Source organism: Coloeus monedula (genome assembly GCF_965178545.1).
Source record: "Coloeus monedula genome assembly, chromosome: 36".
In the NCBI taxonomy this organism is placed as follows: domain Eukaryota; kingdom Metazoa; phylum Chordata; class Aves; order Passeriformes; family Corvidae; genus Coloeus; species Coloeus monedula.
Genome location: NC_138816.1, coordinates 118,748 through 145,349, shown reverse-complemented (window position 1 = coordinate 145,349; position 26,602 = coordinate 118,748). Strand labels below are relative to the sequence as shown.

Here is a 26,602-nt window from a genome sequence, read left to right as displayed (position 1 = left end):
CAGGGACCAATCTGTCCCCGCCAGCTCAGGGAGGCCTCCACCCCAGGAACTCACTCGCTTTTTCCTCACTGCCCGCAGAGTTTGCAAAGTTCACTTGGAAACAGTTTCTAATCGCAAAATGCATTGTTAGGAGTAGCTGCAGCTGCCAACCCAAAACAAGCACGTTCAGAGCAGAGCTCCCACCTTTAGCAAAAGCTGCCACCAAAGGAAGAACCTCTGCTCCTAGATCTTTTCTCCTAGAGCGGGGCTGATGGATCTGGGCCTGGTCGCTGGAGTGGGCCACCCATGGTGACAGGCAGCACCTGCGGAACTCGCCCAAGGCAGCTCAAACCCCGTAACTGCAGCCTCTGCCAGACAGGGAAAAGCTGAAAAGAGAACACAAGAGGGGGGAAAGGCTCTGCTTAAGCAAAGACCAAGCAGCCAGTGAAGCAAACATCACCCAGCAAAAGGGGTGAAACTGCCTGTGAGAGCCAACTTTAAAAGTGCCGGCGATAGCACCTCCCCCCCAGAGCTTCCCGGCTTTAGAGGCTTACAGAGACTGTAACAATTTTTGGGCACAGATAGATATGGAATACAAGAACAGCACCCCAGGACACCTAGGCTTTTTCCTTCATGAGGTGGAGGGTGATCACTCTCTGATATCACTCTAGAAAGCCACCAGACTCTGCTGAGAGCAGAGGGATTCAACCTGAAAGGAATAAGATGAATGTGTCTATACAAACAGACCGCGTGAATCTGCCTGTAGATAGGGCCAGGAACTTTTGGGTAGTGAAGTAACAGAAGAAAGCATTAGTTCTAGAAACTGTTACTAATCAACAGAGACTGTTGCTCAGCCAAGGCCGTGGTAAATTCCTGAACCTAGAGCAAGGCAACAAAGACTTAATAGAATCATGAATAGTTTATTTTTCTTCCTTTTCTGCACCAAAAGGGGGGTGCATATTAGAGGGGGGCATAGAGCAGGTGATTCAAGAAGTCTGTACCTTCTGAGTACCTCAGCCAATGGGGAAAGGGAAGAGGGAGATGCGGCCGGGGAAATTAGGATAAAAAGGGGGCTACGACCCCCAACAATTTGAGAGACACCATGGGAAAAGCCCACGGCCTCTCCCTTTATTTGACTAAAGTTACGGGACTCCTCTGTCTCTTTTTTGGACATAAACCTCTGGCATTGTGGATTAATTTTCCTGACAAACCCAAACTCAATGTCTCACCCATTCTAAAGAGCTCAGCACCCCGCTTGTAGCCAAGAACACACATGGCTCCTTTCACAAACCCAGCAGCATTTCCTCAGCCATGGAGGTTTTGCCTTCTCCACAGGGCTTGAAGGAAAAACAGAGGGGATGTGACACAGGTTTGCATCCTTGAGGGCAGCTTACAGCTTCAAAGAACACCTCAAGGGGACACCAAGTGTCCTGGTGATGGCACCTTAGTGAGATTGGGGTCACTGCCCAGCCCCCCCACACTGATGAGATCTCCACAGGGGCAGGTGAAGTTAGGACACGTTCCCTTGGACACATGTGGATCCAGAAGATCAGTAACAGCAACAATATTAATAACAAAAATGTACAAAAGAGAAGGTGCTTTACAGACAAAAAAGTTCTTCACCAACTGAGGTTCCATTGAAACAAAGAACGTCCCTGGCCCCTCTATAGGAGCCCTTTTCATCCACCCTACGCCACAGACCCTTTCCTCATGGCTTTAAAACACATGAAAAACAGGAAATTGGTCTGTCGGGAAGAGCCACAGCAGGGCTGGGGTGGGTGGGAACAGCCAAATGAGCTCTGCCGGCAGCTCTTGGCTTTCCCTGGGAAAAGGGGCTGGGGTTGGCTCCAGCTCTGTGGATTGCTCAGGCGGTGATTCCTGCCAGAATGAGAGTGTGAGGTGGTATCACCCTGTCCCTGTCCTCATCCCGCGGAATAGACCTGGCTGTGGAGCCCATGGAGAGCACGATCTGCTCCAGAATCCCCCCTAAACCAAATCCATCCATCAATTCTGCTCCATTCATTCCACCTGATCCTGCTCCAGAATCCAGCCCTGATGCCACACCGCAGTTCCACCTGATCCCACTCTGTCCATCTGTCTTGGTTTGAAAGACAGGTGTCTGCTAAGGAAGGCAGGGGCCTTCCTTGGAATGGAAAATGCAACCCCCTTTCTCTCCAAATTATTACGATTTTGAAATCAAGGGGCGTTCAGGCAAAGATATGGGAAATAGGAATAACAGTTCTTTACTATTATATATCTGTATGTGTATAACAAGGCAAACAAACAGCAATAACTATGGCAGTAACAGCAAACAATCACAAACCCAGTGCCAGCCTTCTCGGCTGTCGGGCCCTTTCCCCTCGGGTGCAGTTCCGCTCGCAGCCGGCAGGGGCGCTGGCGGCTCCCGGTGAGCAGGGCAGGTGCGATGGTTCCCCCGCGGCTGCAGGGGGCGCTCCGGAGCGAGCTCGGGGAGCACGCGGCACTGGCGGCCTGGGATCCCGGGAAGGGATGGGACAAAGGCTTCACAAACTGCTGGGCAGCCGATCCCAGTGTCCAGCTGAACCCTCGGGAACAGCAGGCTGGAACGGCAGGGGCAAGCACAAATCCCAGGTGACAGATGAGATGTATCCAAACTCAGGAGCTGCGGTGGAAACCCTGGGAGGTCTCAGCAGGCAGGGCGTGCGGGGCTACAGAGTGCAGCGAAGATTCAGAGCAGGGGCAAAGGAACGGCAGGGGCAGGGCAGCGGCAGCCTGGCTCCCAGCAGGGCAGGGAAAGGCGGACTCAGGGTCCCAGGGTTTTCCCTGAGGCACCCGAGCAGATGGTGAAAAGGTCCCAGTGGAAGTGAAAGGTGAAAAGGAAGGGTGTTAGGGTCCCAGTGCAACAGCTGCTCCAGTGAGCAAGCTCCACTCACGGTAGAAGGAAGGCAGCAGAAGGCAGAACCCCGCAGTGGTCACGAATTCTCTCCACGATGAGAGCAGCCTTTCTTCCCCTCTGAATGCCGGGAGAACACGAGAGCTAGGGGCTGTACCCAATCCCTTTTTCCCAGTTCAAATCTCGCAGCATCTCTGCCCTACACGAGAAAACCCTGGGTGAGGGAGGGTAGCCAGCTGGACCGCTCCACCTGTGGCCAGGTCTTTTTGTCTCTCTTAAATACCCAGTAATTTGTGTGCTACCAACATATACGGGGAAAATTCTTTTAAGAGAAAGAAAACTAAAGGAGAACTCCTAAAACCCCAACACCATCCTGCCCTGATCCCCCTCTGGAATCCCACCCCGATCCTGCTCCACACCTGCTGTCATGCTGACAATTCCTGCATCTGTTCCTGCAGAAAGAGAAGATCCATGAGATTCCAGCATGGATCACACACTGGGACTAACCCCAGGATCCATCCTGGGATCTGCGCTGAAGGCATCCATAGCTGGATCCACTGCTGGTACTCACAGGTGGGCACATTGTATCCATTCCTCTTTACTATGGAGAAACAGTGGGATCAGCACCTGTGGTAGAGGATTCCTGGAACATTTCCAGGTGGATCCTTGCCCCTTCCTGACCCCCATCCAGTGTGTTACCAGGTTGGAGCTTCCAGATGCCAAATCCAGTGAGGAGGATGATGACGATGGCAGCGATGACAGACACAGTGACCACCAGGATGAGATTCCTGCTGGATTCTGGCTCTGGGAAGCGCGAGATAGTGAGGAATGGGAGGGGAACTCCCTTCTCACTGCTCCACATTCCCAATTTCCAAATTTCACACTCCCAGCCTCACCCCAGGTGAAGATCCCGGGCTCTGGCATTCCGGAATGCTCCACCCGGCACCGGTACTGCTCCCGCTCCTCCGGCCGTGCCTCGATCCTGGCCCAGGTGTGGAAGGTGCCGTTGCTGTTGGGAACGACCCCGCCCCACTCCGTCTCCTGATCCCGGATTTCATCCCCCTTCATCCAGCTGACTGCGATGGTGCTGGGGTAGAATCCGTATGTGCGACAGGACAATGTCAGGATCTCGTGTTCCACTTTTCCTGAGACATGGACACTGGGGGCCTCTGAGAAGGGGATAATGCTTAGATGCATCCATGGAATTCCCATGGGAATGGGATGGCAATGAGATCCATCCTTGGAATTTCCAAGGGAATGGAAGAGCAGTGAGAGCCATCCACAGAATTCCCATCGGAATGGGGTAAGGGTGAGATCCATAAAAAGATTTCCCATGGGAATTCCTGTGTTCCCAAATTGTACCCTCCCAAATCCCAAGTTCCCCCATGCCCATGGGAATTCTTCCCCTACCTTTGCGCTCCAGTGCCTTCCGCCTGTATCTGATGTGTTTCTTGAGCACTTCCACACAGGTGTGCCCCAGCTCATGCTTCAACTCTGGCACTGTGATCCCATCAGATTCCCAGAGCCTCTTGATGATCTGGGCAGTGCCATCAGCTGCCACGAAGCTCCCAGATCCCAGATCGAAGGAGATGAAATCCCGCCCATCATAGCCGTACCGATCAGATCCACGGATACTCCCGTTGGACAGGAGGTCACAGCCAGAAACCACCTGCAGTGTGTGGAGACCTGGGGGTATTGCACAAATGGAGACCCATGGAATTGTGTCCCAGCCACATGGAGCCCCAGAGTCTGATGGAGACCCACAGAGCCTCATTCCAGCCCCTTGGAGTCCCAAACCCATGGATCCCTATCCCATCCCCACAGATCCCCACCAGTACCCAGTTTCCCCAGCTCACCCCTAGTCTGGTTGTACTGCCTCTGCAGCATCTCCAGATCGATGGGATCCACATGCTGGTACCTCTCACTGATCTCGGTCTCAGTATCCCAATATCCTGGCTCAGCTCCTGCCGCTATCCACAGCGTCTGGGGCTCCACCCGGCCCCGCCTGCTGTTGTAGCTTGCGAAGGGGATCCCATCCACGTACCCCACAGCCACGAATCGGGGGAGCCCCGGGCTGGGCTCTGATACTGTCACTCGCAGAAAACGCAGGGAGTGGAGAACTGGGGGGATATGGAGATTTGGGGGACCTGGGGGGCCAAAATGAGAGACTGGGAGTCCTGGGAGGGGTTCATGGGTAAAGGAAAGGGGAAACTGGGAGAGCTGGGAGAGCCAGAAAGGGGTTCAGGGGTCCCAGGGTCAAGGATAGAGGGGTGCAGGGACTGGGAGAAATGGGATGGGGGGTCCAGAGGGTCCCTGTGCCCAGAAAAGTGGGGTCCAGGGAGCCTAAGTGTTGGGAAAGGGGGTCATGTGGTGGGGAGACCCAGGATGGCCTGGAATGGGGGTCATGGGCATCCTTGGTGTTGAGGAAATGGGGATACAGGAAGAGCAGGAATGGAGCTCCAGGGGGTCCAGGGTGAAGGAAAAGGGGGGTCTGGGAGAGACGGGATGGCCGGAAACAGAGTGCAAGGTGGTCTTGGTGCTAGATAAGGGGGTGCAGGGTGGTTCCTGTGCCAGATAAGGCAGTTCAGTGGGCTCCTGATGCTGTGGAAGGAGGGGCTAGGGAGTCACAGGGTCAAGAAAAAGAAGGGATCTGGAAGCTGGGAGAGGTGGGATGGCTGGGGAAGGGATTGCAGTGGTGTCCCCATGCTGGATAAGAGGGTGTAGGGGGGTTCTGGTACTGAGAAATTTGATGTTCAGGGGGATCCAGTGCCAGATAATGGGGTGCAGGTGGTTCCCAGTGCCCAGGAATGGAGGTTCAGGGGTGTCCATGTGCCAGGGGATCCCAAGGTCAAGGAAAAGGTGATGGCTGGGGTCTGAGAGAGGCAGGATGGCCAAGAAAGGGGGTGTAGGGAGTTATTGATGCAGGATAAATGGGTGCAGAGGTGTCCCGGTGCTGGGTAAGAGGCTGCAGGGGAGGTCCCCAGGCACAGGAATAGGGGGTTCAGGGGAGTCCCGATCCTGGATATGGGGACTCAGAGGGGTCCTAGTAGAGAGGAAGGGGGGTTCAGGAGGTCCCGGTGCAGGGAGGTCCCTGTGCCTAGGAATGGGGGTTCAGGGGGCTTCCTGTGCCAGGGAATGCAGATTCAGGGGAGATCCTTTCCCGAGAATCGGGGTTCAATGGAGTCCCAATGCCCACAAATGAACATTCAAGGAGGTCCCCATGCGCAGGACTGGGGGTGCAGGGGTGACCTGGAGCTGGATAAGGGCGTGCAGGGGTTTCTGATGCTGGGGAAGGGGATGCAGGGGGGTCCCGGTGGCCGGAAATGGGCGTTCAATTGGGTTCCCGTGCCAGGAATGCACATTCAGGGGAGTTCCCTTCCCGGCACTGGGGCTTTAATAGGTCCTAGTGCCAAAAAAAATGGAGGTTCATGGGGGTGCCGCTTACCAGAAAGGGGGAGGTCCCAGGAACCGGAAACTGACATTCACGGGGGTCCCCGTGTCCAGGAATGGGGGTTCAGTGGTTTCCAGTGTCTGGGAATGACAGTTCACGGGGGTCCCCGTACCCAGCGGATTCAGAGGGGTCACAGTACCCAGGAATGGGGGTTCGGGGGGGTTCCCATGCCCGGCAAGGGGGGTGCAGGGTGTTCTAGTTTCCGGAAATGGATGTTCGGGGGGGTCCCGCTGCCCGGGAATTGCGGTTCAGGGAGGTCCCAGTGCCGGGGGTCCCACTCACCTCTCGTCGCGGCCCCCGGGGCCCCCAGGAGCCCCAGGAGCCCCAAGAGCATTCCCGCACCCAGCGCTGGAGCCATCGAGCCGCTCCGCTGCGGCCCCGCCCGCCCCCGGAATATCGCTGTCTTCCAGCGGCGTCTCGCGTTCATCCGCTCCAAGCGATCCCTCCGGAAAAGAGCCTGTGGCGCTGCCTCCGAGACGGTCGCGACAAGGGCTCCGACATCGCCACGGGCAGGAAGCGCCGGGAGGGGAGAACTGGGGGGACACGGAGGCTGGGGGCTCTGGGGTGTCCGTGGATTGAGGAAAGGTGGAACTGAGAGAGTTGGGAGAGCCGGGAAGGGGTTTCAGAGGGTCCTGAGGTCAAAGAAAGGGAGGTCTGGGGGTGAAGTGACCCGGGATGGCCGGGAATGGGGGTTCGGGGGTACCCGTTGTCAAGGAAACAGGGGATCCTGAAACCTAAGTGGTATGGAACAAAAGGTTAACCACAAGTAATATTGTAACAAGATGTGCAGGTAAAGCAAGCAAGATAGCAAGTTTTAACAGAACTTGCAAACAGCAAAATTAGCTATAAACAAGTTAGGATGAAAAATGAGCACAAAGCATGCGCTGAAGATAGAGGTAAAAAGTTCAAACGTGAGAAAGACTACAGAAGTCTTCATCAAAAGACCACCAGAACACTGGTGGAAGGAACTGACGCATGCGCGAAAGCAACAAACTGTTCTAATAACCACGACACAACTTAATGCGAGTGTGCGTATGCTAACGACATGTTGTAATTGTGACTTTGCATGGAAGGACTTTTAAAATGTAACCGAAGGCTAAAGAAGATTGAGTGAGTTTTTGCCCGAGAGATCCCCCTCACTCCCAGTGCTGAATAAATAAATACCTGCTTTGTAGCTGAGTCGACGATAGAGTTTTATTTTCTTGCCTAGTTTTGACATCAATCCAGGAGTTGGGAGAGGCGGGATACCCAGGAAATTGAGTGCAGGGTGGTATTGGTGCAGGATAAGGGGGTGCAGGGGGGTCCCGTGAAAGGGTTAAGATCACTGTACTTGGGCATGCTTTGGTATACTGGGCTAGAATAACATACACTGTAACCAATGCAGAAGCCAGCTGAATAACTTGGCAAGAGATAGGGAACAAAGCTTGAAGAAATGAGGAACAAAGCTGCTAAAACCAGTAGAGAAATAGCTGAGACAGCTATCAAGAGACTGCACATGCCTAGGAAAGAAAGGTGAAAAGTGCAGAGCGAGGAAGAGGATGAAGTCTACCTCAGCACGACCACCAGGGAGCCCTGGGCCTGCGCTCCGCGTGTGCTACTGATAATAACGAATTCTGAGAAATGGTTTGCACAACCACACCTTTTCTAGGGAAAACAATGAATATGCATGAAATGGAACCACATCTTGTAATCTGCCGTGAGCCTGGGGTGGGTGTTTGGAGGAGCGATTCCCGCACACCCAGCGCGCTGAATGAAGCAAACGCCCGCTTCTTGGACTTTGTCTGGGAAGTGTCTCTTGGCCCGGTTTGGGGTGAATCACCAGGAGCTGGGGAAAGAGATGCAGGGGTGTGCCAGTGTCACTGAAACTGTGGAGGAAACAAAAACTCTTCAACAGCATTTTTAGTGTTAGAGAATTAAGGCATTACTTTGTTCTGGCCAGGATGTGGAACAGAAATTATTTCATCCACACATTGCTCGGGTTGTGCAGGGAAAATCGTTCCATGACACACGGCTTTTACTGGCATTTTCAATATTGATACAGTCAAAACCTATAGAAATTAATTGGTTCAATGTTCATTGGTCCCAAGTTACACAATTTTTAAAATATTGGGTTTCTTACTGGTTACAGATTTCTTTGCCTCCGATGCTAATTTGGTCCTCATTCTTGGTTCTTTTATCTCTCTTTTCCCAGACCAGGTGTCTCCGACCATGCCAGGGGTGATGTTTGGAGTTGATGGTCATTAATGGTCGCTAATAGTCTTTCATGGTCGTTATCTTTTGTGTACCTTCTGTGCTACTCCCAGGCTGTTGAGATGTTAAACTGCATCACCCCTTGAGCGATGAAACAGTCCTTTGAATAGAAACTTCAATTCCCTTCCCCCGAAGCAAAGGCGAAAAAAACCCCTGACTAAAGTTATATACAAATTTTAAACTCGGTGTATTTTCCAACACCAGTGCACAGGAATGGAGATTCAAGAGGGCCCCAGGATCAAGGAAAATGCAGGCTCCCCAAAGCACCCTCCCAGGGGGGAGCAGGAACTGGGTCAGGAGCGCTGTGGGAGAGAAAAGGAGGCGATCCCGGGAGAGGGGGGTCCCCGGGGGGGCCTCACACGCTCCGGGTGGGACACGACCCCTGAGGACCCCCCCTCACCTTCTCCCACAGGTGGAGGCCGAGCCCCAGCCCAGGCAGACAAAGCCCAGCACGAAGCCCCTCCCTCGTCCGGCAGCAGGTCCGGAGGGTCGGGGGGCCAGGATTCGGTAAACGGCGGCGGCTGCCGGGAAGGGACCGGGACGGAGTGAGACAGGCAGGGATGGACTGGGATAGACTGGGATACAAGGATACACTAGGACTGGAACATTCTCGGACCAGAACTGGGGCAACAGTGATCATACTGGGATATACTGGAACCACACTGAGGGCTACTGGGACCAACTGGAAGCATACTGAGGACAACTGGGAGCAGCTGGGAATGACTGGAAGTGATTTGAATCATCCTGGGACTGACTGGAATTATACTGGGAGTGAGCAGAACCATAGTGGGGGTGAATAGGAGAAACTGGAACAATGCAGGGGGCAATTGGGATCATACTGGGAGCAGCTGGGCCCATGCTGAGGTCATACTGAGATCATACTGGGACTGACAGGGTCATACTTGGAGTGACTGGAGTAATAGTGGGAACATACTGGGAGTGACCGGGATCATACTGGGGGTGACTGGGAAGCACCGCTGAGGCGGCGGCGGAGCTCGGAGGCGGCCCCAGCGCAGGTGGGAGCCGCGCTCGGTTCTGGCGGGGCTCGGGGCTGGCTGCGGGCGGAGGGGGCGGCAGGGGGCTGTGGCGGCTTCGTTGTGCCGTGTGGGCGCCGTGTTGGCCCTGGCGTGAGGGCGCTGCGGGAGCGGCTGCCCGCGGTCTCCTTCCCGCTGCTGCCTCGGCAGGAGCCGGTGCCGGAGCAGCGCTGGCTCGTCCCGGCTGCTGTGGGTAGGACAGAGGTGGCTGCCCCGTCCCCGGAACGCTGCGCTGGGGCCGCCTCCGAGCTCCGCCGCCGCCGCTCCCGGGCCCGCACAGACGCTCCGCCAATGGCGCCTCTGCTGCGCCACGGCCGCCCTGCCGGCGGGACCCGGGGGCGTGCTTGTACGTGTTCTGACCAATCAGCGTGCGACAGAGATGAGTGGCGGGAGAATCAGCCAGTCGGGACGAGGGGCGGGCTCTGCACGCGGCGCAGGCTCGGCCCCCTCTCCGTGCGGGAATGAGCGGGGATGGAAGAGGAGCGAGAGAGGGGATGGACTTAGGAGGAGATGGAGGAGGGCTTGAGGAGAAGAAGGAGCAGGAGAGATAGATGGGGAGGAGGAGCGGGAGGAGAAGGAGCCGGAAGACGATGAGGAAGAAAGAAGACAGGCAAGCTCGGGGCTCCACCTGTCACTGTTTCTGCAGTCCCCCCGCCGCCAGGAGCTCATCCTGCGGGTGGGCAGGGAGGGGAAGCTCGCCCCAAATATCCTGGGGGATTCCTGGGATTCTTTTGGGAGGGGAAGGATATTTGCAGTTTGCAGGACTTGAAACCTGAGCCACAAATGACGCTTGGGGGGATATTGGGGGTCCCCGGAGATGATTTTTTTTGGGAGGTGCCGGTGGCAGTTGCCGGCAGAGCCCGGGCGGTGGGCGGGGGCTGCCATCCCCTGTTACTGGCGGGGTTGGGAGGAGTGATGGCGACAGCGGTTTTGGAGATTATACCTAAATGGGCCAGAAAATCAACTTCCTAACACAAATTGAAGCGTTAGAAAGCAGGAAATTTTTATCAGTGCTGGACACACCCCGAGGATCTCTCCTTTAATCTGATGTGTGGGGTGAAACTTCACAACAGGTTGTTTGTTCCATCCTGATCCGACATATTCATTTCAAGGCACATCCTGGCTAATCCACAAACATCACCATTCCTGGCAGTAATTTCCATCCATCTGCCTCCTGCTCAAAGTCGTTTTGTGGTCCTGGAGGACCGTCTAAAGGGGTCTCTGGTGGTCATTCTCACTGAGTGCCTGGATATTACCGATGACCTTGCCTTGAACTTTTCTTTGCCCATGAGCTGTTGCCTCTTGTTCCATAACTTGCCAAAAGCCCGACTATAGTTCTTGTTATCTGTTTCTCCACAGGTTCCAGCCACACTTATCATCCTGTGTGCACATCTTTACATCCTTGTATCTTTTTTACAAGTCTTTAGGCTCTATCCATCACCTTCAGGGGAACTGAAAATTTTTATTCTCTGTGTTATTTATCAAGTGCCCCTGGGAGAGCCAGTAGAGGCGGAAGCCTGAGACTGCTGGCAGAGTCAGGACCCTTGGGACCCCAAAACCCCTGGCATCTTGAAGTGGGGACCCAAGAGAGCAGTGATCTGCATGACCCATGGGACCCCCAGCAGCCCAGAGAAGGGGGACCCCCAGAATTGACTGTGAGATTGATCAGAGAGGGGCAACTGCTGGGAGGGTTTTTTGAGCTGAATCTTGTTTTGGAGGCTTCTATAGACACAAAATGCCCAGTGACTTCAAGAGATGGATTTGAGCAGGGGACACACCCAACCCAATGCGCTCACCCCTTGCTTTTCCCCCCAAAACAGGACTTCTCGTTCCCAAGCCCTGGTTGAATGGAGGAGGAGGCTGTGAAGAAGAGGAAGATGCCCCGGGAGCCCCAGGCAGGTGAGGAGGAAGTCACTGCCCCTTTCCCTTCTCTCCTGCTCCATCTCCCAGCTCAGCATCGCCCCCGGCTGCAGGACAACCCCGCTGCCGACGCCGTCCTGCCGGGGACAGACTGGGGGGATCTCCTTCCCCTTCCCTGTGGCACGGAGGCAAATCCCATCCTCTCCTTGTCCTTCCTCCCCCAGACAAGGAGCTGAGGACAGAGACCAGGGAGGACAAATCCCCTCAGCAGAACCTCATGGAAGAGGCTGTTTTGAGCAGCTTCACAGCACAGGAATCCAATGGGGAGGAAAAGCCCTGGAGATCCCACAGGAGGAGGGGCTGCAAACCCAGCCCAGGGAGCTGTGAAGAGGAAAGACCCCCCCTGTGCCAGGAAGGTGGCTGGAGATCCAGCCACTCGGAGGTGGTGGAGAAGCCTCACAGTGGGGAGAAGCCCCACAAGTGCTTGGAATGTGGGAAGAGCAGCAAGAGCTCCAGCCTGATCTGCCACAGATGATCCGCACTGGGGAAATGGCCTACAAGTGTCTGGAATGTGGGAAGAGCTTCAGCCATAACCCCCACTTCCTCACCCACTGCTGATTGCACACCAGGAAATGGCCCTGCAAGTGTGGGGAGTGTGGGAAGAGCTTTAACAACAGCTCCACCTTCACCACTCACCAGAAGATCCACACTGAGGAGCAGCCCTATGGGTGTGGGGAGTGCAGGAAGGGGTTTCAGGCCAGCTCCCATCTCCTCCTGTACCAGCGCACACACACAGCGGGGAGCCCCTTCCACTGCCCTGACTGCAGGAAGGGCTTCAACTGCAACTCCAACCTCACCGTCCACTGACGCACCCACACCGGGGAGAGGCCCTACGAGTGTCCCGAGTGTGGGAAGAGCTTCAGCCAGGGCTATGCCTTGATCTCACACCAACAGAGCCACCAGAAAGGGAAGCCCTGCAAGTGCATCGACTGTGGGAAGAGCTTCATGCGCTGCTCCAACTTCACCCCCCATCAGAGGATCCGTGTTTGGCAATCCACAGTGATCCTTGTTGGGCAGAGACCTGGTTATCCCCATTCCAGGCAGTCCATGTTGGACAGTGTTTTGGATTTGTGTGGCCAGGTTTTTTTTAGGGGGGCTGGTTTTGGTTATTAATGTTGTTAGCAAAGGGATGGGAACAAAACAAGAACGTATTTAGAGATTAGCTGATTTCTTGCACGGATGATAAGCAAATATCAGAAATAAACGATGTGGATAATAAGCAGATAACAGAAAGAAGCATAGAAAGGCAATGCATCAAATCATTACTACAGACTACAGCAAGTGATTAAGAAAAGGTACATCGGCAATTACCCCAATACGTTACCATCCTCCTGGTCTGTGCTTCAGGTGGGGAGCCCCGTTGCAGCGAAGGACCGGAGAAACCCTCCTGATAATTGGGAAATCCTACACAGAGCATTGGTGAGGCTTCCAATACTGCTGCAAAGGGGTCTCACTTCCCTAGTGTTACTTGTAAAAGTGTATGTGACGAGATGTTTCTATTGAAACTGTGGTCTGGCACACCCAGCTTCTGGCCAGGTGCCCAGGCATGTCAAGCACCAAGGCCCCATCTTCCTAAAATTGCTTCTGTTGCTTTGAAAAGGTGCATGTGTTTGAGAGTTCACACAGAGGTCAACTTTGGTTCAGCCTCCACATAGGGCCTCTCACATCATTTGGTCCTTTGACCTCTGTGTGAACTTCAAGTTCATGCATGTGGCACAGAGGTTCTGTCCATCTGTCTGACTTTATACCAAATAACGCAATTAAATGTTATCATTAGTACAATTATTATAAGCACAATTAAGATACGGTGTACCAATACATCTCATGCCTTGGTGGCAGTGGTGAATATCCAGAAAAAATGTCCCACCAATGATGGGCAGTTTCCCATTCGACTGGGACAGACAGTGACAGCAGTTTGTCTCTCTAGGAGGTTGACGCTGGCCCGATGCCAGGCACACACCCAAGCCGCTCTCTCACTCCCCTCTGCAGTGGACAGCGGAGAGGAAATACAATGAAGGGCTTGTGTGTCGAGATAAGGACCGAGAGAGATCCCTCATCAAAAACCATCATGGGCGAGACAGGCTCATCTAAGAGATTTAAAGTGAATTTATTACTAACAAAATCAGAGCAGGATAATGAGAAGTAAAACAAGAAAAAACACCTTCCCTCCACCCCTCCCTCCTTCCAGCTCCACCTCCCACCCCGGCAGTGCAGGACACAGGGAATTGGGGCCATGCTCAGTTCATCCCCGGTGCCTTCTCCCGCTGCTCAGGGACAGGAGTCGTTCCCCTGCTGCACTCTGGGCTCCCTCCCATGGGAGAGTTCTGCAGGAGCTTCCCTGACATGGCTCCAACCCACAAGCAGCAGCTCCCTGCGACCTGCTGCAACATGAGTCCAGCCAACAGTCCTCCCAAAGCTGCTGCAGCGTGGGTTGCTCTTCCATGGAAGGCAGTTCTCAAAGGACAGGTTTCTCCAGCCTGGGAGGAGAGAACCTCTCCCACAGGATCACAGCCTCTTCTCAGGCATCCTCCTCTTCTGGCATGGGGCTCCTCCATGGGCTACATGTGGATCTCTGCATCTCCATGGATCTCCAGGGGCTGCGGGGGCACAGCTGCCCCACCATGGTCTTCACCATGGGCTGCAGAGGAATCTCAGCTCTGGTGCCTGGAGCGGCTCCTCCCCCACCATCTTCACTGACCTTGGTGTCTGCATGTTCTCCTCACATGTTACTCGACTCTTCTCTAGCTGTGCCACAACTTTTAATTTATTGTTAAGTCTTATCACAGGGGTGTTGCCACCATTTCCAGCTGGCCCACCCTTGGCCAGTGACATGCTCATCTTTAGAGCTACCAGTGATTGGCTCTGCTGGACATGGAGGAAGCTTCCAGCAGCTTCTCACAGAAGCCACCCCTGTAGTTCCCCTGCTACTGAAACCAGGCCATGCAAACCCAATACACATGGTCACCTTATGGTCATCTCTTGGTCACAGTCATCACATTCTCACTGTCATCTCATGGTCATGGTCATGTCATGGTCACGGTCATGGTCATGTCATGGTCATTTCCTGATCACCATCATCTCATGCACATGGTTATCTACCTGTAACGGTCATCTTGTGAACATCTCATGGTCTTGATTGCCTCATGGCAATGGTCATGTTGGGGTCATCTCAGGATCACAGTTAGCTAATGGTCATCTGATGGTTGTGTTTTGTTCATCTCATGGCCATCTCCCTGTTTGCTCATTTCATGGTTGTGGTCATGGTCAGGGAACCTCTCTAAGATCCTGAACTCGGCATTTTGGGATACTCAAAGACCGCTGGGGACAATGAGGCCTAGCCTGACCCCTCCCCCCATTTCATTGCCCCTCCAGGAACCCAACGCAACCAAACCATTCCTGGGGACATCTTGGACATGTGACGTGGAGCGGGAAATAAATCCCTGGGGATGGTGCTGGGTGCAAGTCCCCATCCTGCTCCCGGTGTCCCCATTCTCATTCCTGGTGTTCCTAGTCCCAATGTCCCCATTCCTAGTTCCTGGTGTCTCCAACCTGCTCCTGGTGTCCCTGTCCTCAGTGACTCCATTCCCATTCCTGCTGTTCCCATCTCTGTCTCTGCTGTCCCCATCCCAGTCCTGGTGTCCCCATCCCAATCCTGGTGTCCCCATTCCCAACTCCTGGCATCTCCAACCTGCTCCCAGTGTCCCCATCCCTGTCTCCAGTATCCCCATCCTGGCCCCCAAGTCTCCATTCCCATTCCTGGCTCCCAGAGAGGAACTGCCGGACACCAGAGGAGGGAACCAGGATTTATTGCCCAAACTGTCATATTTTAACACCAGAACTAAAGCATTGGGAATAATTGTGGTTCTTTGCTTTCAAACATGGGAAATGGGATGTTGATCTGCTGGGAAAAGCTGCAGGATGGGTGGGAGCAGCAGGGTGAGCTCTGCTGAATCTGAAGAGGAAAGGGACTAGATCCAGCTCCATGGACTGCTCAGACAGTGATTACTACCAGGATGAGAGAGGGTCATGGTGTCACCCTGTGCCTGTCCCCATCCCATGGGATGAAGCTGCCTGTGGAGTCCATGGAGAGTGGGAGCTGCTCCAGAATCCCACCTGATCATCCCGCTCTAATCCTGCTGCAATCCTGCTCCATCCATCCCACCTGATCCTCCTCCATCCATCCTGCACCAGTCCTGCTCCGTTCATCCCACCTGATCCTGCCTTGGAATTCAGCCCTGATCCTGCTCCACAATCCCACCTGATCCTATTCTGGAATCCTGCCTTGATCCGGAATCCCTCCCTGATCCCACTCTGTCCTTCCTGCCCCAATCCCCCTCTGGAGTCCCACCCCGATCCTGCTCCGCACCTGCAGTCAAGCTCTAGGATTGTGAATCAATTCCTGTGGAAAGAGAAGATCCATGAGATTCCAGCATGGATCACACACTGGGATTAACCCCAGGATCCATCCTGGGATCTGCACAGAGGGGATCCACCACTGCTACTCCCTGGCTGCTGTGTTGTATTCATTCCTCTGCCTCTGCCCGATGGAAAAACAATGGGATCAGCACCCATGGTGGGGGATTCCTGGAACGCCACATGGTGGATCTGTGCTCCTTCCTGACCCCCATCCAGTGTGTTACTGGATTGGAGCTTCCAGACACTAAATCTGACAAGGAGGATGATGATGATGATGGCAGTGATGGACACAGTGACCACCAGGATGAGATTCCTGCTGGATTCTCGCTCTGGGTAGGGCGGGATAGTGAGAAATGGGAGGGGAACCCCCATCCCACTGCTCCACATTCCCAAATTCCCTGTTCCCAAATTCCCAATTCTCAAATTTAGCATGCTCAGCCTCACCCCAGGTGAAGATCCCGGGCTCCGGCATTCCGGAATGCTCCACCCGGCACCGGTACTGCTCCCGCTCCTCCAGCCGCACCTCAATCCTGGCCCAGGTGTGGAAGGTGCCGTCGCTGTTGGGAACGACCCCGCCCCACTCCGTCTCCTGATCCCGGATTTCATCCCCCTTCATCCAGCTGACTGCGATGGTGCTGGGGTAGAATCCGTATGTGCGACAGAACAACGGTCAGGATCTCGTGTTCCACTTTTCTTGAGACATGGACATTGGGAGGCTTTGGGAATGGGATAATGATGGAATTTATCCATGGAATTCCCATGGGAATGGGATGGCAATGAGATCCATCCACAAAATTCCCATTGGAATGGAAAGATGGTGAGATCCAGACACAGAGTTTCAATGAGAATGTGATGAGGGTGAGATCCATAAACAGAATTCCCATACAAATTTCTGCATTCCCAAATTGCACCCTCCCAAACCCACATTCCCAAGTTCCCCATTCCCATGGGAATTCCACCTCCACCTTTGCACTCCAGTGCCTCCCGCCTGTATCTGATGTGTTTCTTGAGCACTTCCACACAGGTGTGCTCCAGGGCATTCTTCAAATACTGCGCTGTGATCCCATCAGATTCCCAGAGCCTCTTGGTGATCTGGGCAATGCCATCAGCTGCCACGAAGCTCCCAGATCCCAGACTGAAGGAGATGAAATCCCACCCATCACAGCCTTGCGGGAAGGATCCACAGATGCTTCTGTTGGACAGGTCACAGCTGCACTCCTGCTGCAGTGTGCAGAGACATGGGTGGGGTGGGATCGGACTGTGGAGACACATGGAATGGTGTCCCAGCCCCATGGAGGCTCATTCCAGCCCTATGGAGCTTCAGTGTCAGATGGAGACCCATAGAGCCTCATCCTAGCCCCTTGGTACCCCACAGATCCCCATTCCAGCCCCACAAATCTCCCCCTGCCCGTAGCTCCCTCCACTCAGCCCTGCTCTGGTTGTACCGGACCTGCAGCCTCTCCAGCTCACTGGGGTACCTGTCATTGATCCAGGTCTCGTTATCCCAGTATCCCAGTCCGGCTCCGGCCGCCATCCACAGCATCTGCAGCTCCACCTGGCCCCACTTGCTGTCCTAGTGCACGAAGGGGATCACATCCACGAAGCCCACAGCCAAGAATGAGGTGAGCCTTGGGCCGGGTTCCGACACTGCCACTCACTGGTAACGCCGGGAGTGGAGAGCTGGGAGGACATGGCGATCTGGGGCGTCTGGGGGTACTGTGGGGCCTGGGAGGGTGAAAGAAAGGGGAAACTGGGAGAGCTGGGAGAGCCAGAAAGGGGTTTGGGGTTCCCAGGGTCAAGGATAGAGGGGTGCAGGGACTGGGAGAGGTGGGATGGGGGGTCCAGAGGGTTCCTGTGCCCAGGAAAGGGGGGTTAAGGGGGCTCCAGTGTTGGGCAAAAGGGGTCATGGGGTGGGGAGACCCAGGATGGCCTGGAATGGGGGTCATGGGCCTCCTCAGTGTTGATGAAAGTGTGGGCTAGGGGCTGGGAAAGGCAGAAATGGGGATCCAGGCATTCCCAGGCCCAAGGAAAAGGGGGAATCCAGGGACTGGCAGAGGTGGGATGGCCGGAAAAGTGATTGCAGGGGGTATTAGTGAAGGATAAGGGGATGCAGAGGGTCCTGGTGCTGGGGAATGGGTGTTCAGGGGGGTCATGGTGCCCAGAGATGGAATTTCAGGGGGGTCCTGGTGGCCATGAATTGCAGTTCAGAGGGATCCCAGTGCCAGGGGCAGTCAGCGGTCACCGGGCAGATTGTGCTGGCTGGCGCAGGCTGGGAGATGCCAGAGTGACTGTGGAAGGGTGGCAGCGAGGGGATGGGCCTGGATGCCCCCAGGATCCTCTCTGACCCCCTTGCAGGAAGTGCAGGGAGTGGAGAACTGAGGGGATGCAGGGATTGTCAGGGTCTGGCAGCATTCAAGGGTCAAGGAAGTGGAACTGGGAGAGTTGGGAAGGGTCCATGGTTCAAGAAAAGGGGATGAAGGGACTGGGAGAGGCAGGATGGGGGATCCAAGGGTTCCTGGTCCCTGTGCCCAGGAAAAGGGGGTCCAGGGGTTCCCAGTGTAGAGGAAAGTGGGGTCTGGGTGGTGGGAAAGGCAGGAATGGGGGCCCGGGGGGTACCAAGATCAAGGGAAAGGGGGTTCTGTGGGCTGGCAGAGGCAGGATTGCCAGGAAAGGGGGTGCAGGGGGATTTTGGTGCAGGGTAACGGGGTGAAGAGGTGTTCTGGAGCTGGGGATGGAGGTGCAGTGGGGTCTCCATGCACAGGTCTGGGGCATTCAGAGGAATCCCAGTCCTGGATATGGGGCTGCAGGGGTGTCCCAGTGCCCAGGAATGGGGATTTGGGTTCCTGTATCAGGGAACATGGTGGCCTCTAAGAAGAGATCTGGGCTGTCACAGAGCAGAAAAAGAGCAGAGAGGGGACAGGGGAGACTGGAAAACACCTGGAATTGGGACAGTTTTGCCTCTAAGACCCTTTCCCTTGGTGGCCAAAATGGGTCCCAAGAAGCCCCAGGGGAGCCAACACACCAGGAGGGGGAGGCAAGGGCTGAGTCCAGCCTGGACCGGGAGGAGCCGAGGGCTGGGGGGACCCGCGGCCGCCGACTCCCGGCTCTGCTGAGGGCTGGGCATGGAACCGATTTCGGAAGGTTCTGGGTCCTCCACTCCAGGAGGTCACTGACCTCACCCCAGGTCATGGCTCCAAGATTTCAGGGCCCTTGGCAGCTGAGCGTTCCCGGCAGTGAGATCCATGGCAGGGACCTGGAGCGAGGTGTCTGCATCCCTGGTGAGGTTGTTCTGCAAGCCCCGGGGGCAGAGCCCTGCGGGAAATCCCTCTTCCCACCTGGATGTGCTGGGAGAGGCTCAGGTGGGACCCTGGGGGGCTGCTCCTGCAAGGTCACCCTGGGGGCTGGGAGTCCACCAAGGGTTATTTGGCAAAAAGTGGCTTTTTAAGGAAGAATTCTCTTTTCCATGCAATTTTTGGTGATTCCTCACCTGAAGGAGCAGAATCAACCCAAGGGAGGATGTTCCTCCCCACCCTTCCTCCATCCCAGCCACCGGTTGAGCCCTTGTGGTCACTCAGCTGCATCATCATCTTCCTCTTCCTCCTCTTCCTCCTCCTCCTCCTCCTCTGTGGTGACAGAGCAGGAAAAACCACAGTGGTGTTAAAAGCTCCAGGACTGAGTCCTCAGTGTCCTTCAGCTGGGGATGGGGAAGACCTTGGCCACCCTTTTGAGTGTCTCATGGCTTTTTCTTCTCTCCAGCCCCTGCTGGCTCCGTGTCCCCAGGACTGGCAGCTCTCCAAGGAATTTGGAAACTGGACCCAGGGCAAGAAAAGCTGTGAAGAGTGGGACCCTGACCTGGTGGTGCTCTGAAATGAGACAGAAATAGTCAACAGGGAGGAGAAAGCTTGAAAAGGATCCAAAAATCCAGAGATTTTAGGTAGGCAGGGGAGCAAAAGGCACCTGGCAGTGGGACAGTTTGGGGCAGCGTTCAGAGCAGGGGGGGGCAGTATTTGGCTGAGGGTGTCTAACTGGGGACTGGTGGGCAGTGACCTTGGCCCATCCCAACCTCCCATGGAGAGCCAGGAGCTGCCCAGACACAGGGGCAGGAGAAGGTGCCCATCCCAGGGTGGGTCACCTCAGACTCCCTGAAATCCTTCCGGTGGAACAGCAGTGCAGCAGCCCCGGGGCCCTTTCCAGCCGCTCCAAGAGGGAACCGTGCCCCGGTGCCAACCCCGGGCTCCAGCACGGACACAGGGACCCACCAGTGGTCGAAGGCTGTGCCACTGACCCCCAGCAGCCGTTATCCCTCTTTTCCAGCCCAAACCAGGGGTCCACCTTTCCAGTGTGTAATGAACCTCTGTAAAGCAAAGAAACATCAGGGTTGGGCCAGTCCTGCCTTCCCCACTTGCTGTTTCCCACCTGTGTCCATCCCCTACCCAGAGATGTCCAGATGACACCCCTACCCTAAGGTGTCAGCTCCTGACTCCAGCACTGGGAGTGGTTTGGGGCCAGGCAGGTTTGGGGCTGGTTTTAAACCCTTTTTGCCCCATGTTTCCCACCCTGGTGCTGGTGCAGAGGCTCAATCCCAGTTCTCACCAGTTCATCCACTGGTGATTTTGACAGCCAGTGAAGCTCCCAGGCCTTGCACCTTCCCTGACTCATGGGCAAGTTGCCCTCAGCCTCAGAAAAATAGCAGCGTTTTCCTTGGAAACCAGGCCAGGTGTCTGGGCACACATGGGAGAATTCTGGCTGAGGGAAATGGCATCTCACAGAAACAACTGGAAAAGAGAAAGCAGAGTGAGACACGTGGGCAGCCCTAATAAAGCAGGAAAATAGGGTTTATTTATTGCTTTTTTCTGGAAGCTGAAAGGGGGAAATTGGGGATGATGTTCTTTGAAAAGGGAATGGTGTGACCGAGCGAGGAGCAGGTGCCTGGACCACGGCATGGGGATAAAAGGGAGTAACCCCCAAAGCTTGGGGAGCACCCCCTGATGCTGGGGAAATCCTGGGATCCTCCTTCTCCCCAAAACAGAGGCACCTGACCCAGATCCTCCCCCAGGGGTGCCTGGGTAGGACTCACCACTCAGTGCCATGACCAGGCTGAAGCTGAGGATCCCCATCCAAGATCAGAGGGACAAGAACACACCATTTGTGGGATTTTTTCCCCAGTCTCACTTGTTTTTGTTGGACCCTGGGGAAGGAAAGAGCAGCAGAAAGGTGGGCTGTGTCCTTTCCTCTCTGCCTTGACTTTCTCTGCTGGATCCTCAGTTCATCCTGCACCCACCCAAAGACTCCATCCCCATCCCACTGGTGATGAGGGGATTAAAGAAGATTAAGAGGAAAAAAAGACAAAAATGGAGAGAGGAGAGAAAAAGACAAGTTTAAAGGCAGTTTAAATATTAAATAAATACATGTAGGTCATTGACTGCTCACAGGGAGCTGAAGGGTTTGCGAGGGGACAGGAGCCTATTAAGAGCTCAGGAGCTGTTGCTGCCAGGAGGGAGGAAATGCATCGATGGCTCACAGCAGAGTCTGTGGTTTGAAGCTCTTTTCCAAACACCTGCAGGAGGAAAAGCACCTGAGTTTGGAGTAACAGTTTTCTGTTGAGGTTTCCTGTTTGTAGCTACTTGCAAGCTTGTGCTGCTCAAAGGAAACCTGGCTCTGGTTCCTCCAGGGCCCAACTGCCCAGGAGCACAACTTGGTTCTCTGTCCCCGAGCCAAGGTGCAGCAGCAGCTTCTGCTCCCTCCCGGGTCTTGTGTCATTTAGCAGCATGAAACACACGAATAAAAGCTCACCAAGAACACGCCCTGATAAAAACAACGGTATTTCATTGCATGAATGAGCCTTGAAAGTCACATGGGGGCAGATCTTTTTGTCAGTAAACAGAGCAGGGGAAAGCACAGACACACATTGCCTGCACAGGCAGTTCGCAGCAGGAAAACACAGAGATGCAGGATGTGCTCGGATACAACGTTTCCAAAGCAGCTTTAGGGTTAAATTCGTCAGTAGAGAGAAAAGAAAAAGTCCTAACAAAAGTGGGCTGGGAAGGGGTGGTGCTGCACCATCCCGGGAGGTTCCCGGAGCTCAACCGGAAAAAGTCCAGACCTTGTCCAAGCTCCGAGCTGGGTCTGAGCCAGAAACCAGTGGCTGGGAGAGACATTGCTGCTTAAGGGCTTCCTGTGGCCAGAACTAAAGCGTCGAGTATCAAGGAACACCTTGAGGTTACAGAAGTCCCAGCGAACACGTTCGATTCCCTCATTTCAAGTTGAAAGCTCAGCTCCACTTGTGACTCTACTTTTTAACAATGAATGTAAAAATTCAACAAAATTCCCTTAGAAAGACCCCACGAAGGTTCATGTTGTGTGAGCTCCCTTGGGGCAGCCCCAACTCCTGCCCTGCTTGAGTCCCTCTCGAGCCCGCTGTGGTTTCCAGCTGCTTCGCTCCAGCTGCCCCAAATGCCCGTGAATTGCACGGAACTGGAACAGATCCGAGTCCTCGTGGCTCGGGCTAAGGGCAGGGAGAGGTCACTCAGGGATCGCCATCTCGGCCACAAGAGCCCCGACGTGGGGAGATGAACTGGATTTGGGATGGAGCGAATCAGAACAGGAGAGTGAGGCGTAAAATAAGTCTTGAGAAACACCTCCTCCCGAGCTCTCAACTTCCCGGTGTTAACTTTATCCCCTTTCCCTCTTTCCTCTGCCCAGCGGGGCAGGGAGAAGGGATGGGAGTCCCGGTCAGTTCGTGCCGCTGCTTCCCCCTCGGGGACAGGAATCCTTCCCTGCTCCCATGGGGTCAGTCCCTGGCCTGTCCAGCGGGGGTCCCTCCCCAGCCGTGCGGTCACTGCCCGGCCCGGCCCTGAGGCGCGGGGCAGTCGCGGGGCAGTCGCGGGGCAGCCGCGCTCCGGCCCCGTCAGCGGCACCGCCGCTTCGTGCCGGGCAGGAGCGGCAGAAGGAGCCGGGCGGCGGCGGGGGCTGAATCCCGGCAGGAGGAGGACGAGGAAGAAGAAGAGGAAGGAGGGGCCGGGTCCGCCTGCGGTGTCCGATGGCCGGGGAGCAGCGGGGAGGCCTCGGGGAGCAGCGGCGGGCGGGGCTCTGCTGGAGCCGCCCCGAGGGGTTTGTGCCGCCCCGGGCCCCTGAAGGAGCCGCTCCGCGGGACGGGCGAGCTGGGAACGAAAGGAAATACAGAGAAGAGAATAAAATACAATCAAAGAGCCGCAGCGAGGGGCGTCTCCCCCGCCCGCGTCTGAAGGAGCTGCACCGAGGGACGGGCGGAGGGTGAGTAGAATAAAATCCAGAGAATGGAGTAAAATAGAATAAAAAACTGCACCGGGATGTCCCCGGCGCCCGGTGTCACTGGAGAGCCGCACGGCGGGACGGGCGCTGTCGGGTGTGGCCAGAAGGGCAGAGCCGAGGGGGTGGCAGGTGTGAATGGAATAAAACATTGAGACTAGATTAAAATGCAATAAAAGAGCCGCAACCCGGGCTCTCCGCGGCCCCGTGTCAGTAAAAGAGCTGCCCCGAGGGACTGGCGGGGCGGCGGTAGAAGAGCTGCGGGGCGGGATGGGCACTGCCTGGGCTCGGAAGAGGCGCCCGAGGAGTCCCCGCCGGCCCGTGTCACTGAAGAGCTGCACCGAGAGAGTGGAGAGCAGCGGCGGCGGGGAAGGAGCCGCACCGGAGGGGCGTGGGATGGGAGGTGTGACCGGAATAATAAAGAGGGAATAGAATAAAAAATAATGAAAGAAACCGCACCGGGAGTGGCCGTGACACGGGGCTGCCCGTGACTGAAAGAGCCGCACCGAGGGACCATGCAGTATTGCTTGATGCCACAGGAAGAAAGGATTGAATGGAGCACTTGAGAGTTTCAGGGGTTTAAAGTTGACAAATCCACCCTTCCCAGGGAATTCTCAATGTCCATCTGCATCCTGATGGACATCCCTGCCCCTGGGTTCATCCAGGTGCCCACGGGTAACCAGGAGGATGTGGAGACCCCAGCCAGGTGTCTTCCCAACACGGATCACCAGAACCATGGATCATCAAGGCTCTGCCCAAGGGGGTCACTGGGGATCATCGGATGGGGATCCTCCTATGGGGGATGGAGCTGGAGCAGCGCACGAAGCTCTTCCCACACTTGGGGCACTCGTAGGGCCTCTCCCTGGTGTGGAGGTGCTGGTGGCTGACGAGGTGGGAGTTGCAGTTGAAGGCCTTCCCACAGTCAGGGCAGTGGAAGGGCCACTCGCTTGTGTGCATTGGCTGATGCTGGATGGGCAGCCTGCTGGTCTGAAACCTCTTCCCACACTTGGGACACTCGGAGGGCCTCTCCCCTGTGTGGGTGCACTGGTGGGTGAGAAGCTGGAAGTTCCATCTGAAGCTCTTCCCACATTCCAAGCACTTGTGGGGCTTCTCCCCATCCTGAGGCTTCTCCCCCAGCTCCGAGCTCCTCCTGGATCTCCGGCCGCCTTCCCGGCACAGGGGGGTGTCGGGGTCTCCTTCCCCTGCCATGTAGCCCTGGGACAGGCACCTGAGGGGAGGCACGGGGTTTCCCAAGCCCCTGGTCAGCCTTGTTCCCCATTGGTTTCTTTGTGTTCCCCTGCGCGGGCAAGGACCCTTGAGTCCCATGATTGTAGGAGCTCCTCGGCAGATCCTCAGCCATGTGGCTGGAGAAATAAAGATCTCTCTGAAACATCTACCAAGAATCTGTCTATATATATTTCTTTTCCACGGGACTCCTTGTTTGGTACATCGTGTTACAGAATCCCCACTGTAACAAATGGTAGAGAATTGCGAGCAGAACGATCTCCGATCCCTAAGCGACTGATTTGTGTGAGTAAACCCTGGAAACTTTGGATTCCTCTTCTTGGTTTTGTTTTGCTGTTCCATCTCTAAACTATGGAGGAACCGTGGGAAGACTCTTGGCTCTCAGAGCCGCATATGGACATTTATCTTAAACTTAAAATGATTATTGAACAACGATTTGTAAATTTTAGATTAATTCAAGCTCAAAAAGAACTGAAACACTTCCTGGCATGGTTGTTTAAGAACTTTTTCTATGTTTCTTGGGATTTAATTCTTACCAAAGACTTTTGGAAAACCGTTTGGACACAGTTAATTTTTGAGTCAAAATACATGCCGATGGAAGAATATTTTCATGAATATTATTTAATGACGGAGACTGTTGAGCAATGTCAGCTGTGTCCTGGTGAAGAGAAGCCTGGCGCAGGGACCGTGCGGCCCAGGCCACGTGGACCGAGCCCTCTGCGAGCATCAGCGAGGCAATTCCCACACGCGGGCAGAGCCACGCGAGCCGCAGTGTTGTTGGTGGAGCGAGGCGCGGTGGGAGCAGCGGGACCCGGCGGTGCCCACACGGCCCCGCGCAGCGTGTGGTGGAGCGAGCCCCGTGAACGCCCGACCGAGAGGGGCGGCGCGCGGGCGGCGGTGGCGGTAGAACGGAGCCGCGCCCGGCCGAGACGCGCGCTGGAGCGGAGTGCGGGGGAGTCATCGCTCGGGGGCCTGGCCGAGATGTGGGTACAGCGCCTGGCATCGGCAGCGAAGCTGCGACCAGAGGAGGCGACGCACGGAGAACTGAGCGGCGCCGCCCGGCCCGCGCAGCCCCGAGAAGAACGTGCAGGCACGAGCCGCTCTGGCAATTCCAACACGCAGCGAGACAGAAAACAGAAGCCACTCGGAAAAAGGAAAAAGGTTTTAGGAATAGTAAAATGGTGTAATGTTAAACAAAATTATGGTTTTATAACAAGATGTGACAACCGGCAAGACATATTTGTGCATAGAACTGCTATTAAAAAGAATAACCCTGAAAAATGCATCCCAAGCTTGGGAGATGGAGAGGTGGTGGAATTCAAAATTGTACAAGGTAGAAAAGGGTTACAAGCATCACAGGTCACTGGGCCTGATGGTGTTTCTGTAAAATGCAGTATATATGCAAAAAATCGTAGTCATGTTAGACAATATCGCCAATGTAGGCCCCCCCTACAGTCTCCCTTTCCTAATCCCACCTTTCCCTTTTACCCTATATCCTATTACCCCCAGTGTATTCCCAATCTGTTTTTTCATCCGTGGTTTCCCTCACAAAACCATGCTTTTGCCAATTGTTTCCCCAAAAATCCCTTTCCAATGCCGAGTGGGGGATGAAAACAGGGAGGGAATAAATTAAACCCTCTCCTGCCTCAGTTTCCCCACAAAGCATGCTCAGAGAGCTCTGTCTCCCTTCTGTCAGCCTTAAGATGTTCCACAGAATCTGTTTGGACATTCAAAGACTCAGGAGGGTGGCTTGTTTTGTTTTGAAACTGTTCTTGTTGTTTTCAATGTTATGTTTTAAATCTCTTTTGTTAAAAATAAACGGGTGAAATGTCGGGGTCCCCCCCCCCGCCATGGAGCCCTGGGAGAGGGGCCCTGAGGGCACAGACACGGGGTTTCCCTCACCCCTGCTCAGCCTCGTTCCCGTTGGTTGGTTTGTGTTCCCTGCGCGGGCAGAAGGACCCTCGGGTCCCGTGACTGGAACAGCTCCTCGGCAGATCCCGGCCATGCGGCTGGAGAAATAAACATCTCTGAAACAGCTATCAAGAATCTGTCTATATATATTTCTTTTCCACGGGACTCCTTGTTTGGTACATCGTGTTACAGAATCCCCACTGTAACAGGGGGGCTCTTTCCTCCTTGGATCTCTCT

General features: G+C 55.0%; 2 protein-coding genes across 10 annotated transcripts in view; both read right to left on the bottom strand.

Moving 5' to 3' along the window:
* Positions 1-331: 331 nt before the first annotated feature.
* Positions 332-6,721, bottom strand: LOC309584078 (class I histocompatibility antigen, F10 alpha chain-like). Of its 9 annotated transcripts, XR_014227193.1 has the most exons (9): positions 6,585-6,676; positions 4,708-4,998; positions 4,262-4,537; positions 3,748-4,020; positions 3,551-3,655; positions 3,423-3,452; positions 3,271-3,303; positions 2,303-3,050; positions 332-365 (listed from the first exon to the last, which is right to left on the bottom strand). XR_014227193.1 is itself a non-coding variant. In XM_082299991.1 (5 exons), the coding sequence occupies exons 1-5, from the start codon at positions 6,658-6,660 to the stop codon at positions 3,450-3,452; spliced, it is 1,116 nt and encodes a 371-aa protein (XP_082156117.1). In that variant the 5' UTR covers positions 6,661-6,676; the 3' UTR covers positions 3,395-3,449. The 9 variants fall into 9 exon arrangements, 2 of the variants coding, with proteins under 2 accessions (XP_082156117.1, XP_082156116.1); XR_014227189.1 differs by adding an exon at positions 6,297-6,382 and having other exon boundaries at positions 3,423-4,020; positions 6,585-6,721; XR_014227191.1 differs by having other exon boundaries at positions 2,303-2,666; positions 2,892-3,050; positions 3,423-4,020.
* Positions 6,722-8,948: 2,227 nt separating this feature from the next.
* LOC309584132 (uncharacterized protein) overlaps positions 8,949-26,602 on the bottom strand; it is a gene marked incomplete at both ends in the record, with an annotated part of 22,245 nt that continues 4,591 nt past the window's right edge. Inside the window, 7 exon segments of the mRNA XM_082300073.1 lie at positions 8,949-9,073; positions 16,075-16,251; positions 16,367-16,589; positions 16,591-16,615; positions 16,848-17,143; positions 17,373-17,495; positions 17,640-17,647. Coding sequence (XP_082156199.1) covers positions 8,949-9,073; positions 16,075-16,251; positions 16,367-16,589; positions 16,591-16,615; positions 16,848-17,143; positions 17,373-17,495; positions 17,640-17,647 — 977 coding nt within the window.